The following is a 15,600-nucleotide window of genomic DNA, read 5'->3' on the forward strand; positions in this document are numbered from 1 at the left end:
ACTGGCACTAGGGAGAGGAATTGGGCATTGATATACATTGTGCATAACATGCAGCAGTTCCTATACCTTGGTGTTCAAGAAGGGGATAACCTTAGCACCTCTTTCACTCCAGGCCACTGCTCTTTGGTTCCATTTAATAAGTTGTAAGATGGAAACTAGCTTTCAGCAATGCTGAGCAAATATATTTGGAGGCTGCAAAGCAGCCACTGTGGATATTTATAATCACGAATGACATCACTACTGTTAAACAAAGATGGAAAACTAGAACGGGCCGTAAGTGGAAACCACCATACTATACTTAAAAAAAGAAATAAAACATACACCGCCATGTAATGGCAAGGATGACAAATGTTTCCCATACAAACAACATTATGAATTAGATTTTTTTTATTTTTTTTGTCCTCTACATAGCAATATTTCTCCTCTGACAACGCTACTTTCAGTGAATTCTCTCTCTCTCGCTGCAATAGTGCTGCATGTTTCTTTTTTTTTTTACAAATCTTGATTGTGATACGTGCAGAATGCCCCTGAATCCGACCGCTTTCTGATTCACCCGGTTTAGTCACCTACTCTGGAAGGGAAGCTGAGCTCGGGGGCACGGGAGTCTGATGTGCCAGCCGGAGGAAGAGAAAAGCCGCTGCCGAGCCCTTACCAGAAGGGCCGATTCCTTCATGCCCGGGTCCTGCAGACTGACATTCACAGGGGCACACTGAATCTAGGAAACCAGGACATTACAGAATGCGTGAGCTCGGGGGCAAACGCACAGCTCACCACAGCAACGGGCACACGGACAGCGGGAGGGGGGACGGCACACAGACAGCGGGAGGGGGGACGGCACACAGACAGCGGGAGGGGGGACGGCACACAGACAGCGGGAGGGGGGACGGCACACAGACAGCGTAAGGGGGGACGGCACACAGACAGCGGGAGGGGGGACGGCACACAGACAGCGGGAGGGGGGACGGCACACAGACAGCGGGAGGGGGGACGGCACACAGACAGCGGGAGGGGGGACTGCACACGAACAGCGGGAGGGGGGATGGAGGAAGGCAGGACAGCAGCAAGCATTCACCGGAGGTCGGGGCAAATGACAAAATAAAAGGCGGCCAAAAAAAAAAAAAAGTAAACGCCCACCGCCGCAATGACGTTGTCAAAGGGGCAGGATGAGAAAAATCGCTGGGAACGCCCACCAATCGCCTCGCTCAAAGACGGACACCTCTCTCTTCCAATGGCTAGCCTCCATTTATGGAGCTAGGCAATGGAGCAGAGAGGCGGGACTTTTGTCCATACTAGTAAACAAAAGTTTTCGCCTTGCGCGAATGTCTGCTGCGCAGCTTTCGGCGAGGCGAAACCTAAAAATGGAAAACAGGGGCGAATAGCAGCAATTTTTAAACCGGCTGAAGCAGGTAGATCATGCAGCAGGCAAACGGCCATAGAGACCGTAAAGTGGCATACACAAAAATGCATAGGGATGCCTGGCAGGGCAGTATGAAGCCAATGTGAGAAACAACCCTCAAGACAGACTTGCAGGTAGTAGCCAAGGACCACTTTCAGCAGATTAGCTGTCCCGCAGGTATAGCTTTTACAATAGTAGGAGACAATTTGGAAAGAATTGTGGGTGAGTCCGAGACCAAACACTCCAGAAAAGACAAGTACAGTATCCGACACCAAAAAGGGGAGCAGTTGTCAAATTGGGAAATCACCCCAGTAAGCGGAAGCAAGGAGGAACCTTATGGGCAACTTGCAAACAACTCAGAAAAGCTCCCCCACACATGGAGACATAGGTCCAGACCTCGCAGCCTCGAAAGAGGTGGCGACGCAGGAAGAGGAATACCATGGCAACCGGCATGTATACATAAATGTATAACATACAAATATGTAGAGACAGAACTAGCCAGGAGCATGAACCATGTCCATACCGGATCATACCCAGCACAGTAAGGGCAGGCAGGAGCCGCTTAGAAGAGGAGATCATGAAACCTCCCAAGGAGGTGGAACAGGCAATAGGCAGAATAAACCATGGCGTATAGAAGATGGCATGAGGGAAAAACAGAACACCGTACAACGGACCACCAGGGGATGCGTGGACCCCACAGGATCTCCAGGCCCAGGTGAGTGAAGCAGAGCTATATAGTAGCATACAAGTACCCCACATGGAGTATGCACACCCCAAACAACGGGGGGGGGGGGACACCTCTTCGGCCAATAAAGCCAAGCCAAAAGAGCTCAGCAACGAACCGAACCCGTGAACATGAGTTCCGAGCCCTATGACATTACCAAGCTGCGCCACCGGCTCAATAACACAGGCAGAGGACCAGACACAGCAACCTGTGAAACACTGCCACAGCAGGCCAACAGTCAGCTCAACGCAAAACGCATCCATGGGACGCCAATAAAAGGGTAATTACCCATGACCACAGAAAAAGAAGATGTAAGGTTCACTGCCCATGTTAAACACAGAGCGCATCTATAAGGATGCTAAATGAAAAAGTATCACCACAGAGGACAGGCCTAAGAAGACCTAAGTGGGAGGACGAAAGCCCGCAAGGGGCCGGTGAACCGCCGATTCGGCGTGAGCATCAAACCGTAAAACCCGATATATTCAGGGAAGATGCTATCTCGCAACCAAGCAGGACGCCTTCAGGCAACAGAACCCCCCATAGCTCGGCCTAAAGAATCCGCAGTATCTAAGGCTGAGCGGATTGTGAATTCGGCAAGGTCGCGGCCATCCCGGAGGAGGTGAATGCAAGCACCTTCATAGGTGGCAGAAAGCAAAGACTCTGCAGAGTCCCACAGGGCAGAGGTAGCCCGAGCCAAAACACACACTGTATTTAAAGACCGTAGGGCTGCACTAGTGGATGCAAAGATGTTCCTACCCCATGACTCAAGCCATCTGGACTCCTGGGAGAGAGGAAGCGTTAGTGGGGGCATGGAAGGAAAGGCTGTCTGTAAAACAAATCCCTTTGCATCAGGGTGCACAAAAAGACAAACAGGATCATGTGGCGCTGGACGTTGGCGGTGCAAAACTGAACGAGCCACCGGTCAGCAGAAGCAGGTCGAACCCAGGTACCCAAAAGGGCATCATAAAGCGAAGTCTCAAAGGGGAGAAGCGGCTCCACATTCCCGGACCCACGGTGTCCAATGATAAGGGGGCAGAAGGAGGTTGCATGTTTAAAATGCGAATGGCCAATGAGGCCACTCTCAGAAAAGCCGCACTAGCCTCTGTAGCCCTCCGCGGAGGGGACAACAGCTCATCAGTGGGGGAGGGTTGTTAAGCTGACCCTCCCAAGACACTGAGGGTGCGACCAATGCCCCACTGAAGGGAGCCCCATTGAAGAATGAGGGTCCTGATGGGGTTCCTGGGAAGGCGAAGAGCCTACCGGATCTGGAAGCTCCTGAGGAGGCTCCACAAATTCCAAGGGTGGCACTGGCAAGAATATCTCTGGCATCGCAGGGCATGAGGGCGATGCCAAACTCTCTCCAGAGGCCTCCAGAGAAGAGTCCAACACGGCACCAAAACGACGCGTGCCGAAGCCGATCGTGCCTAGTCAGTCACAGGCTCAGCAGCATCTAGCGTCGAGTCTGCGCTGAAACCACGACAAGATCCCCTTTCGAAGAAGAAGGCGAAGGCGTCGGAGCCGGAGAGTCAAGCTTTCAACGCCGGCTCCGCCTCAAGCACGACAGGCTCCGACTACGGGGAAAAAAGCGGAGGCGGAGCAGGGGAGGCGAGCCTACGGCGCCGGAAAGGCATCGATCCCAGCTCCGGACAGGCAGCCGCCTGCACTGAAGGCCGGGGTCTGCTCAAGGCAGGGCTAGGAGCACCGGCAGTCACTTGCGATGCCAAAGGGAGCTCAGCCTGTGTGAAAATAAAGGGACGAAACGCATAGGCTGTTGCACATTTTGGAATTGTCCACCTGTAATATTATGAAATTAAAGATTAAAAGAAGATGAAAAAGAATAGGATTGAGAATCCAGCTCTCCTGCTTGTAGCTTGCCTAAGAAAGCCCCAGTCTTCGTTGTTCTTCAGGCCTCCTGTCCTCATGATCTCCATTTGAGAATGCAATTATTCTGCCTGTTAATCCTAACAGTTTTTGTGCTAAATCAGATTTTGTCCCTCTTACGAAACTGACGTTTTTTTTTAGTCTGCTATCTTTTCTGTTCCTCTTCTCCCCTTTCAACACTGGATTCGGAGGATAAAAAAGGGAAGCAACAGACCCTCACTCTTCATCAAGAAGCTTCGGACAACTCTGCTAAAATGACCAGCTTTGACAAGAACCATCAGAACCAGAATCCTAAAATGAAGGATCCACGTGTAACAATCACAAGCTGCCTGTACAAAAACGACCTTCCCTTCGTTTTAATAAATGCTGCTTGCATAAAACAAGATTTAAACACACACCAACACACATTACCAAGCTTAGATTATCCAAACCAGTGCAAAGTGGATAAAACCTTTTTATATGTACTTACTAAGCATATCTCTGGGCATTTTTATTACAAAATGTCAAAATAGAATCATTAGCTTTCAAACCACACACTGGCAATTGTCACCAAGAATGCTCAAGGCATGTTCTGAATGTAATCTCTGCCTTGGCAATGCCCCAAGTGTGAGGAGTATGACCAGTTGCAGATCCTTTTCTCACCTTACCAATGGGCCAACCTACACCTGACTGAAGAACCCAAATTAGTGTGGAGCAGTCTCGGGTTGCTTGTTCCATTTCAGAGAGGACCTGGCTTGGCAGTTCGGGCTGGACTGTTTCTATTGGAGAAGGGTCAAGGCGGATTTGCATATAGTTGGATTTAATTTACAGTACACTTGTGGGCAAAAGAACAATGGACTGGTATTTACCAGTAATTACAAATGGCTGAGATGAATTCAGGTGTCCGTTCCATCACTTTTTTGTTTACTTCAAGCTTAAATAAATCAATGCTAAGACACAACTCAATATAGGGTCACATCCATGTCATAGTCCCCTCAAATTTCAATGGTCTCTTTTGAAGTTTAATGTGCAGCCACTAACATTACCATGTTCATCACGTTTCAGCTTATACTTTAACCCCTTCGATGCTGATGACGAGCCCAGCTCGTCATCAGCCACGGGGGCGTGTGCGGATGACGAGCTGAGCTCGTCATCTTACGGGGCTTCTAGAAAAAAGCCGCGTAGGGGAAAAATAACCGCCGCAGCGATGCGGTTAAAGACATAATAACTTAGTCTCATATATGAAAAAAGATCATTTTCAAAATATATGCATTAATGGTAGCTAAACATCACCAGCAGTCTTGCAAACATTACAAACTACTTAAACAAGGTGCTTAGTAACATACATTCACATTACTTATCTGGCAACATACAATTAGATCACATAATGTTAAGGATACAAAAAGGAGACAGCATGTTAACCAGGGCCATTTCTGAGAAACTCAAATCAAACTCCCAGTGAAACAGCAAAATGGGAGCTATCCAGTCATGATGGAAAACTGGAAAATGATCAGTTCCAGTCATTTTACTCAAGAACAGATTTAAACAAAATGTCAGGTGATCATAATGAAAGATCAATAGGGGATGATAGGCTTCACTATTTTGACACATGTGATTCTAGCAAAATCCTAAACAGACAAATCCTCGTAAATTATGGTCAACTATATCTGATAATGCAGCAGCCAATGCCTAACAGGTTGAATTGTTTATTTTCATGGAAATTAGGTTTTAAGTTATAACTTTCGGTTTTTATAACATTTTCAATCAAATAATCATACCAGTAGTAGATTTTCCTGCTGGATTTGGTCCTTTAGATTCCTGTGATCCAGAGTTGTCCTTCTGGTCATCAGAAGAAAAAACACGAATTTGTGATGGCTGAATTGGAAGTCGCTTGACAGGTAGTAAGTACATGAGCGCTTTGCAATTTCCGAACCTCCGGGATGCTGGAACGAAAACGAAATTCATCTTTAATATTCACTAAAAAATACTAGCAATAACTAGTCAAAAACTAGCTCCATGATAAGAACTAGAACAAAGTTTAACGCCAACTTCCACCCAGTGCCAAATCACTGCCAAGAAAACAGAGATGGCTGGGCATCAACTCTCTCTATTGAAGAATATAAAACCATTTCTACCAGAAAGTGACTTCAGAATAGCTGTTCAATCCTTTATAATCCTGCAGCAGAATGGTAGCCATGCCCCACGCTTAGGCATCTCGGACTAGATAATGGCCCAACCTAATGGCATTCTGTAGGACACAGCATGGTTAATTAAAGGCCTAAACATTTATGATCACATCATGTCTACCATGATGGAATTACACGCATTCCCCTTGTCAGCCAGCACCATCTTCAAACCCAGCTGCATCACCGACAAAGCCTTCCCGGCAGGCACAATGTCTATCACGCTAAAAAACAAACATGTGCAAAAAATATAAAGCAGCATTCCTTCCCCAGTTAGGTATCACTGAATCCATCAGAACCAATAAAAACGCCATCCAATTTAGAAAAGAGCTGAAGACATACCTGAATGAAAAAAAAAGTAGGTGGCATGCACAAGATGGTGGCTACGTAAGAGGCTGCTTCTCCTCCACCTGCCCGCAGAAAAATGCTGCCCATATCAGCGAAACTGGAGTCCTAGAGTGACCACATCCCAGACAAGACCCCTCCAGACACAAAGTGGGAGAGCAGACACACTACAAGACTTCGCAGCTTAGTGTCGGACACAATGTTGATTGCGGTCCAAGAGCCGTGGTCTCTAAAATGGTGGAGGCAGTGATGAGCCAAGGGCCAAGATGCGCAGACAGCCCACAAGCTGCGGGCATGAGCTGACCCCTTCGTACACCTGCTGAGGGCTTCTGGTTTTATAGAGGTGTCCGAACTCTAGCACATCACTCCCGTGAAGTGAGCACAACATGCACAGATCTCCCTGCGGCCTAATTGCAGGGACATGCCTCTGGCCTACGGTCATGCGGGGGGCGAGGTGGAACATGGGCTGCAGGCTCTCCACTCTCTGCAGCCCTTCAGATCCAGTGCAGCATAGTACGCCCTTCCTAATGAGCATGCACTCCAGTACAGACCTTGGACCACCCAACAAGCAGGATACGGGGGTGACGAACGAGAAGGGAGTGGTCTGGGTGAACCTACTACTACTGCCTTGGCCAGCAGGCCCTTCTGATATCTCATTATGGTGGTGGCATGGCGCAGGAATGACCACATCCTACAAGACATGCCGACATGCCCTTTGGGAATGCCTACTAAGGATAGCCAGCAGCCTCCACGATGCACCACTGCAGGGAATGGGGGGGGCTGCCCCTCACTTATGGAATGGGGTGAGCCGCCCCTGAATCTCTTTTCACCTTCCTACGCAAAGACCTCCAAACAGTGAAGTGGGATCTGTTGCAGGACTTGAGAAATGTAAAACATAAACATGAGCTGGAGGTAATCGGCATCAATGTTTGCACTTTGGAGGACAATGAAAGAAAGCAAAGTGAGGAACTTAAAACACTTGCAACAAGAAGTTCTGCGACTACAAAAACAGCATTCTGCCCTTCAAGCCCACACAGAGGACCTGAAGCGCACCAGTCGGAGCAGAAGGGTTTGGATATATTGGGCTATGCACAGGCCCTCCATCACCAGATACTGGACCCCCGGGGTGGAGAGCACCATACAACTAGACCGAGCACACACAGTGGGCTAAGCAAGTGCTGGCGGGGGTTGTCCTTCAGAAATCCTCACATGCGTTCATGATTTTCAACTCAAAGTAGTTATTCATCAAAAAGAGAGATGCCCACCCTGTTCAATTCCAAGGACATAAAGTTGCTATGTTCCTAAACATCTCGGCCCGACACCGATGAAATGCAGAGGATTTTGACCCGCCACCGAACACCTCAGAAATAAAGGCACATCTTATTGCTGGGGTCGCCCATTCTGCATCATTTTCCACAGGGAGGATAAACTCAACCAAATAAAAACCCTGGTGGAGGCGCACCGCCTCTTGAACATTTCAGAACATACAGATTAGGACTCTCCTCCACGGAGGCCCAGCAAGTAAGGGACGTGCACCCCAATGGCACCAGGTCATGAGATCGCCAAAGGGCTTATGCCCGGACACCACTAATATTGCCCTTGAACGTCAAGCAATACTAAAGAGCCTAGTAGGAGACACTGTTCGTCAGGATAAAAGCTAAACCTGAGACTTAGACTGGTATTGTACGCAGGGGCCTCACCTCATAGCTAAGCAGCCTTCTTCCTGCTTTAGAAAGGGCAGGGGGGATGGAAGAGTGCAAGGTCTTTCAGATGTGGACTACACTGCCCCCAGTCCAGGATCCACCACCAGGGCTCATTTCTTTCCCAGCAGTGTTAACTGACTATGTTGTTTTCTTGTTTCTGTTCATGTTTCAGGGAGGAAAGCGGTAATACTCACTGTATCCAAAGGGACACTCTCAGACTCTGGAAACTATTTACACTCTCATGCAGCCATTCTCACCGGTTTGTTGGCCACGCTACAAATACACTGCCCACATCTGGGGGTTGACAGTGCACAACCACATTAGCATTAATGTAATTACCTTCAATGTGCGAGGCCTTAGCAGCTCAGCTAAGAGGCCAGTGTTACAGTCCCTCTTAGAACAGGATGGTGGGGAAATTGGCTTACTTCAACAGATGCATCTGTTGACCCAAGACTGGCACAGGATGAAATCCCACCATTACCCACACCAGTACTTCTCCTCCGACCTAACCAAGAAAGGGGGTTGTTGCCATCTTATTTCATGTTCCTTCCAAGGGGCGGCTCAGAATAAAACGGTCTAAATAAAAGACAGACTACTAGCATACCACATCCAAGTGAGAGGGCTTTCACTTACCACAGCACAACCATTTATGCCTCAAACGAGTTCCAAGAGCGATTCCTGAAACGGGTGGCGTTGGAAATCTTTGACTTCCCTGACCAGGCAATTTTGATAAGGGGTGACCTCAACCTGGTGATAAATAATTACCTTGACAGGTCGGGTCTGCGCTTTGGACAGGCGAGGGACCTCTTGAGAGAAGGAATGGAGTAGTTGCAAGAGGTATGGATAGGATACATACAGAGGATATCACACCCTGTTGTGTAGTTTCCACCAATCAGTACTGCACGTTGTGGACAACATGAACTTAGGACGGTGCCAGGCTGACTCCATGCAACCCTCTAGGATATGCTGTCTCTTGGACCAGCTAGCTCGCACTGCCACCGTAAGCCCCCCTAACCAATGCATGAGCAAACAGTTCTGGCAACCTGTGAACATGACAACTCGTGATGACAGACTTCAAACTTTAACTCAGTCACTTGTGCTTTCTTTTGCTCAGAGAAATATACAAAGAATTCACAGAGGGGCGTTTTCAATGTTTATTGAACCAGAGTGATTCTTGTATAAAATATGAGGACTGCGATGAACAATAGACAAGCAGCTAAAAGTTACAATGAGTGTCAAAACAGAAAATAAAACAACAAAAATGTTTCCGGATTTGCCTTTCTGAAATTAAATGAATGTTAGGGGTTTGGTCTGCATATTCATTCAAGCCATGTTAAGATATGGAAAGATATTGGCCTTGAGTATTTGGGGCAGTTTTAAAAAAAAAAAAAAAAAATTTTAATTTTTTTTTTTAAATCGTTAATAAAATGATTCCCTGGGAAGGAGAAACAGGCAGGGTAGGGAGCCGAATGAAGCCAGAGCTTTTAGAATATATACAGATAACAAATGTTATTAAAAAATATATATTTCCGGAAAGTGGGGCTTCAACTCCCCTAGCTAATGCGTTATTCAAAGTAAATCTGAAGGGAGTGGGAAACCAATATTCCTTACTTATGAAACATAAGACACTTCCCTTGGTGGGTGAATTTTTGGGAAAAATAACCCGGGAAACGAATTACGTTTTTTCTCATCATAAATGGCAGGCAATAGCCCATTTAGGAAGTAAGGCCCTAAGAGCGGCTAATTTTAAAAGGATGGCCTTCATGTTGCGACGGCTGGCTTACTATACTTCGGAAAAATTAAATAAATATTTTCCGGAAGTAGATAATAAATGCTTTCGATGTCTCTCCCAAGGTGAGGGAGATTGCCTCCATACGTTTTTGACATGCCCGAAGCTTGAGACCTTTTGCGAAAATATTTTTTTAGCAATGAGCCAGTCAATTAAAAAAACATCAACCCCGAAACAGAGGTGACTCTCTTTGGACTTACCAAAGCTAGGTCAGAACTGAAGAGATGTATATATCAATTTGCTCTACAGTAGCACGCTCATTAATCCTCCAAAATTAGAGGTTGGAGGAGGCTCAATCTTATTTTAAATGGGTAAATAAAATGTTAGGAATAAGGAGATTTGAGGAAGCATATGCTAAACGGGTTGGGGCAACAAAAAGGTTTGCAGTGGTTTGGAAGCTTTTTGACAACTTGGCGGTACCACAAGATCTTTAGCACTTTAGCACGTTTGCACTTTAGAACATTAAGCACTTTAATGCACAGCACTTTTAATTGCAAATAAAGGTTTTGTACTGTAGTAATAATGCCAAGATCTGTCAAATGGAAAAATGAACCATTGAACTACTGATTTACTTGTATTCTTTTTTTTTTTTGTTGTGAAAACCTTTATTTAACATTTGCAATCAATTACAGACAAGGCCTACAACCCCCAGGGCTGGCCGCTAGCGTTTCAGTATGTTATTATTATCCAACTTCGAACCCGCCTCCCTGGGGAGCATAGAAACCCCGACCACAAAGCGCATCAGTTGCAAAAGCAGTTCAATTCGAAAACAAGGATAGGAGGTTTTCATTTTACAATAATAAGTAGAAAGGATCAGGTATCGTACAGTGTCTCGGATCACAAAGGGGGGCGAGCAGAATAACAACGTGTCCAAAATAATCACACTATAATGTAAGTCAACGGCGTTAAGACATATGGCCTCAGGATAAGCTAGCACATTATTGTTCGTCAACGCCATCATTATCGTCCGCCCCATAGCACCAAAACCTCAAGGAAGGGCAAGGTACAGATGTAGAAACAAGATTTACTTGTATTCTTGATGATTATCTGGTACTAGTCACTTTGGGTAGTAATTAATTGCTGTTTTGATACCTATGAACTGAATTCTTTGCTTCGCTTCATTTCTTCATTTCTTTTAAAGATGTATATATCCTGGTCAGGCGGGTCCCACCTTTTAACTGTACATAGGGTATAGGTGTTCTGTATGTATGATTTATGATAGATGTGTGCTATTTGTGGAAATAGGAGTATTATTCCTCCCTGATGACCAATGCTATGTTATTTTTTTTTGGGATCTCTGCTCAATAAAAACTTATATAAAAAATAAAAAAAGTGTGTCAAAACAGAAAATAAAACAAAAAGTGGCACCATCTTGTTGAGACAGGTTATATACGTATACACATAGGAGATTGTAACAACCTAGCGTATCCCTACAATGCTAACCCTAACTTATCTGTCTAGGGTGTGAATATATAGTCTGCCAAGTAAACCCCTATATTTATGATCTAACCACTTTACCTGGTGGGTAACAGTGTACGACACCGTGTTGGTGATGAACTGGACACCCCTCATGGGGAAGTCCGTCAGCTGCTAGGCGAAAGCTTCAGCATAAGGGACCCCTCGAGTTCAGCAGAAGTGTCTCTTCTGATTATGTTAGTAAACAAAAGGCTATATATAGAAAATGGCATCCTAGCCTAGGGTAGAGATTGCAATCGGGTAGTCATTGTTTGTGTTCTACAGATAGCGGTGTTGCCATATGGATGTAATAATAAAACACATTTGCATTTCGCATACGAGAGACCATGCACCAGATGCCAAGGCAGTGTGATAGGATTCTCACAAAGTGTTCTTTGTCAGCAAGATCGGTGTTTCTATGAAACCAATCCAAGCATCACAAATGGAAGATGTGTGTCAAATGTTAATGTGATTAAAAGGGGGCAACTTTAGGAAGAAGGCTTCATGTATATTGAAGTATTATACTAATTCCTACCGGCCCTAACTAGGGCACATAACAACCCACATGCCAGGGACTACACATATTACTAATCGGAGAGATGAATGTGCAAGGCGTCATACCCATAAATTATGTGACAAGAAATAGGCCAAAAGTGTTAGTGCCCCTTGAAGCCCGAACAGTCCGAAGTCTCAGGAGACGCCCTTATAGCGTCTAACCTCTGGGACTTCTACAAATCCATATATGAAGCGCAGGACCAGCAAGACGCTGACTGTCACACATACCTCCAGGACACATGCACACTAGACTGAGCACACAACAGGCGAAGTCCCTTGACAAACCCATCTGTATTGAGGAGGTTATCTTAAAGACTGCAGGCCAGAAAATCATGAAGATACCCCGCCCAGACAGTTTCTCATCTCTCTTTAGAGAAGATCTTCTGTCAGGCGCTTGCACTAATCTTTATGAACTATTTAACCTGTACGCATACACAGAAACCCTCCCACACACTATGCTAGAGGCTTTAATAAAGGTTATCCCTAAGCCTGGGAAAGATAAGTGCTACTGTGGCTTGTACCATCCTGTTGCCACTAATAAATGTGGATCCCACACTTTTTACAGGGATTCAGCCAGCCTTAATCCCCTCAAGCCCACATTGGTAAAGCAAAGCAGCAAAGAACCGTCCAAGAAAACTGTTCGAATTAGTCAAAACTCAAACTAAGATGCAGCCGCTTCAATCAAACAGCGCAACAAGCGATATTCCACACTGTGAAGACTTTTCTGCATTCTTCAAGCTAAAGACTGACAACATAAGAAGTGATCTCCTCATTGATGTAAGCCGATACTCCAGACCCATCAGCATGACCACCACTCACCCGAAAAACAACGCTTCATGGACGTCATTCGACACCTACACTGAAGAGACAATTCACAATCTGCTTGGCACCTTGAAGCCTGCTAATCACTTCTCAGACCCCCTACCTGCTAATGCTGTGAAAGACTTCACACCCCTGCTCCTCCCACTCTGGACGAACATCATTAACAGCTCCCTTCAAGAAGGTCTCATCCCTGACTCCCTCAAAGAAGGGCAAGTCACACCCATACTCAAGAAACCTACAGCTGACCCGGCTGACATGAACAACTATCGCCCTATCACCAATATCCCCACCTTGGCAAAGCTGCTGGAAAAATGTGTACAAATCCAATTGACAAAACACCTCGATCAGTTAGACCGCCTCAACCCTCATCAATCAGGCTTCCGAGCGAAACACAGCACGGAAACGGCTATGACGCACATAATTGATGACACCCTCCAAATCCTTGATCGCAACGATTCCTGCCTACTCATCCTTCTGGACCTCTCCTCAGCTTTTGATACTGTCAAACATGAGAACGTACTGGAGCTGTTAAATACCAGAATGGGTCTATCCGGGACTGTTCTCAAATGGTTCACTTCCTTCCTACATAACCAGTCTCAGAAGTTCAAGATCAACAAGGTGCTGTCTTCATCGGTGCCTGTAACATTAGGCGTCCCACAAGGCTCCTCCCTATCCCCCACTTTGTTCAACCTCGTCATGGAACCACTCACCACCTTGCTTCAAGCATCTAATGTACACTTCCATATGTACGCCGATGACACTCAACTTTACCTCAAGCTACAATCCCCTGAAGACATCAAGCTTCTGAACGCCACACTCAGAAACACCCAATCATGGTTGGCCGATAACCACCTCAAACTAAATGCTCTGAAAACTGAGTTCCTTCTGATATCACCTCCCACGAAGATTGCCATCACCCAGACCTGGCTCAAGGAACTAACGGCATTCAATGTCCAACCCACCATCGTGGAATCTGCGAAATCCTTAGGCATTACACTGGACGCCAAGCTCAACATGCAGCAGCACGTTAGCAAAGCTACTAAAGGAGCTAAGTTCCAAATCAACACCTTGAGGAAACTTAAACCTTTCCTCCCTGCTAAGGACTTCCAAACTGCTGTACAGGCCCTAGTTATCCCCAGCATAGACTACGGAATTGTGGCCCTTAGCGGACTCCCCATTACAACAACCGCTCCCCTAAGAGCCTCCTTGAACGCTGCCGCGAGACTCATCGCTGGTTCAAGGAAACATTCCCATATATCCCCGGATTTAAAATCCCTGAACTGGCTGCCCTTTGAGGCCAGAATACAGCTGAAAATAGCCGTTATGACACATTCGGCCATTCACCACAAGTCACCCAGCTACCTCACCCATAAGCTGACTATATCTGGAGGCTCGAGAACCAATAGAAGTACAAAAAATCTACTCCTGAAACCTCGTAGATTCCGGAAGGAAAAAACATGCAAACGCTCCTTCTCAGGAATGGCCCCCAGAATCTGGAATGCACTTCCTCCTGAAACCAGGCTGATCTCCTCTACGGCACTTTTTAAGAAAGAGGTAAAAGCCTTCCTTATGGCCAAGTTCACCTGTACTCTCCCGCTAATGGAACAGAGACTGCTGCACCGTTGCCGCTGGACTGGTTACCTGATTGACTATTGGTACTATCCTTGTATATGACTGATATCCTAGTATGCGACCGTTACTATATTGCTCCTAATAGTTGTTCCAATTACCCTCCTGCTGCCCCTACCCCTTCACTGCGAGCTTTAAGAAAGAGGTAAATGTCTAAGTACACCTGGTCACTATTGCTGCGGGACCCACGACTCGGTTCTGTTTCGGTATCATTATATACATGTCGTTTATTGGTTTATATATGTACTGTTGCTACCCTTTACTGCTAGGCTACCATATTGTACCCCATAGTGGATTTATCCACCCTCCAGTTGCCCCTACACCAATTTCTGTAAAGCGCTCTGATATCTGCAAAGATCTTGTTCGCGCTATATAAAACTTTGAATAAATAAATAAATTGGTGAATTCTAACCAAGCGATTTCCATCCCCCACTGACAGTGCAGAGACAACACCTAAAGCATCCTACACCTTGTGGACAAGGCCAAGCGTTCACAAAGGGAGGTGATGCTCCTTCCCATTCTACAGGGTGCCCTGGCCGTACCTAGATGCTACCCTGGGGCACTTCAGCTTTGGGGGTAGATTCCTCTATTGGAAACTGAGTAGCTACAGTGAACCGAGAGCTGCTACTCTCTGTGTACTTCCTAAATCCTTTCCCATATGCAGGGGAACGCGGAAAGGACGCCCACTGTCTCCCCTGTTCTTTATGCTATAAATGGAACCCATGGCTCAGAGGGTTCTGGACGACTCACAAATTACCAGAGTATGCTTTGGGGGAGACCCACATACCAGAAGACTGCATGCGGACAACGTCCTAGCGACGCTAGAGGAACCTTTACACTGGCTGCCTGCCCCCATCACTGAGCTGCTGCTCTTCGGGAAGCATCCGGCTTCAGCATCAACCACCAAAAGTCACAGGCCTTTATACCTCTCACAGCATCTCCCATTGGGGCATAGTTAGCAGCCGTTATCCATTAACGTGTGCCACCTCCTACATCTCTCACCTCGGGTACAGATTGCCTCTTCCACTACTGATACAGTGGCAATCAACTATCACGACTTACTGCACAAGGTTAAAATGGACCTAGCCTAGTGGAGGCAAAATATTGTCTTTACTGGCTTGGGTGAATAGCGGCTCTGA

At 46.4% G+C, this 15,600-nt stretch overlaps 1 protein-coding gene across 2 annotated transcripts in view; it reads right to left on the reverse strand.

Moving 5' to 3' along the window:
- SLC30A9 (solute carrier family 30 member 9) overlaps nt 1-15,600 on the reverse strand; it is a 783,215-nt gene that overhangs the window by 689,925 nt on the left and 77,690 nt on the right. For both annotated transcript variants that reach the window (XM_086962700.1, XM_086962699.1), the window contains exon 2: nt 5,759-5,923. In XM_086962700.1, the coding sequence (XP_086818826.1) occupies nt 5,759-5,923 (165 nt within the window). The remainder of the gene's footprint in view (nt 1-5,758; nt 5,924-15,600) is intronic.

Source organism: Lissotriton vulgaris, chromosome 3_1, assembly GCF_964263255.1.
Source record: "Lissotriton vulgaris chromosome 3_1, aLisVul1.2, whole genome shotgun sequence".
Taxonomy (NCBI): Eukaryota; Metazoa; Chordata; class Amphibia; order Caudata; family Salamandridae; genus Lissotriton; species Lissotriton vulgaris.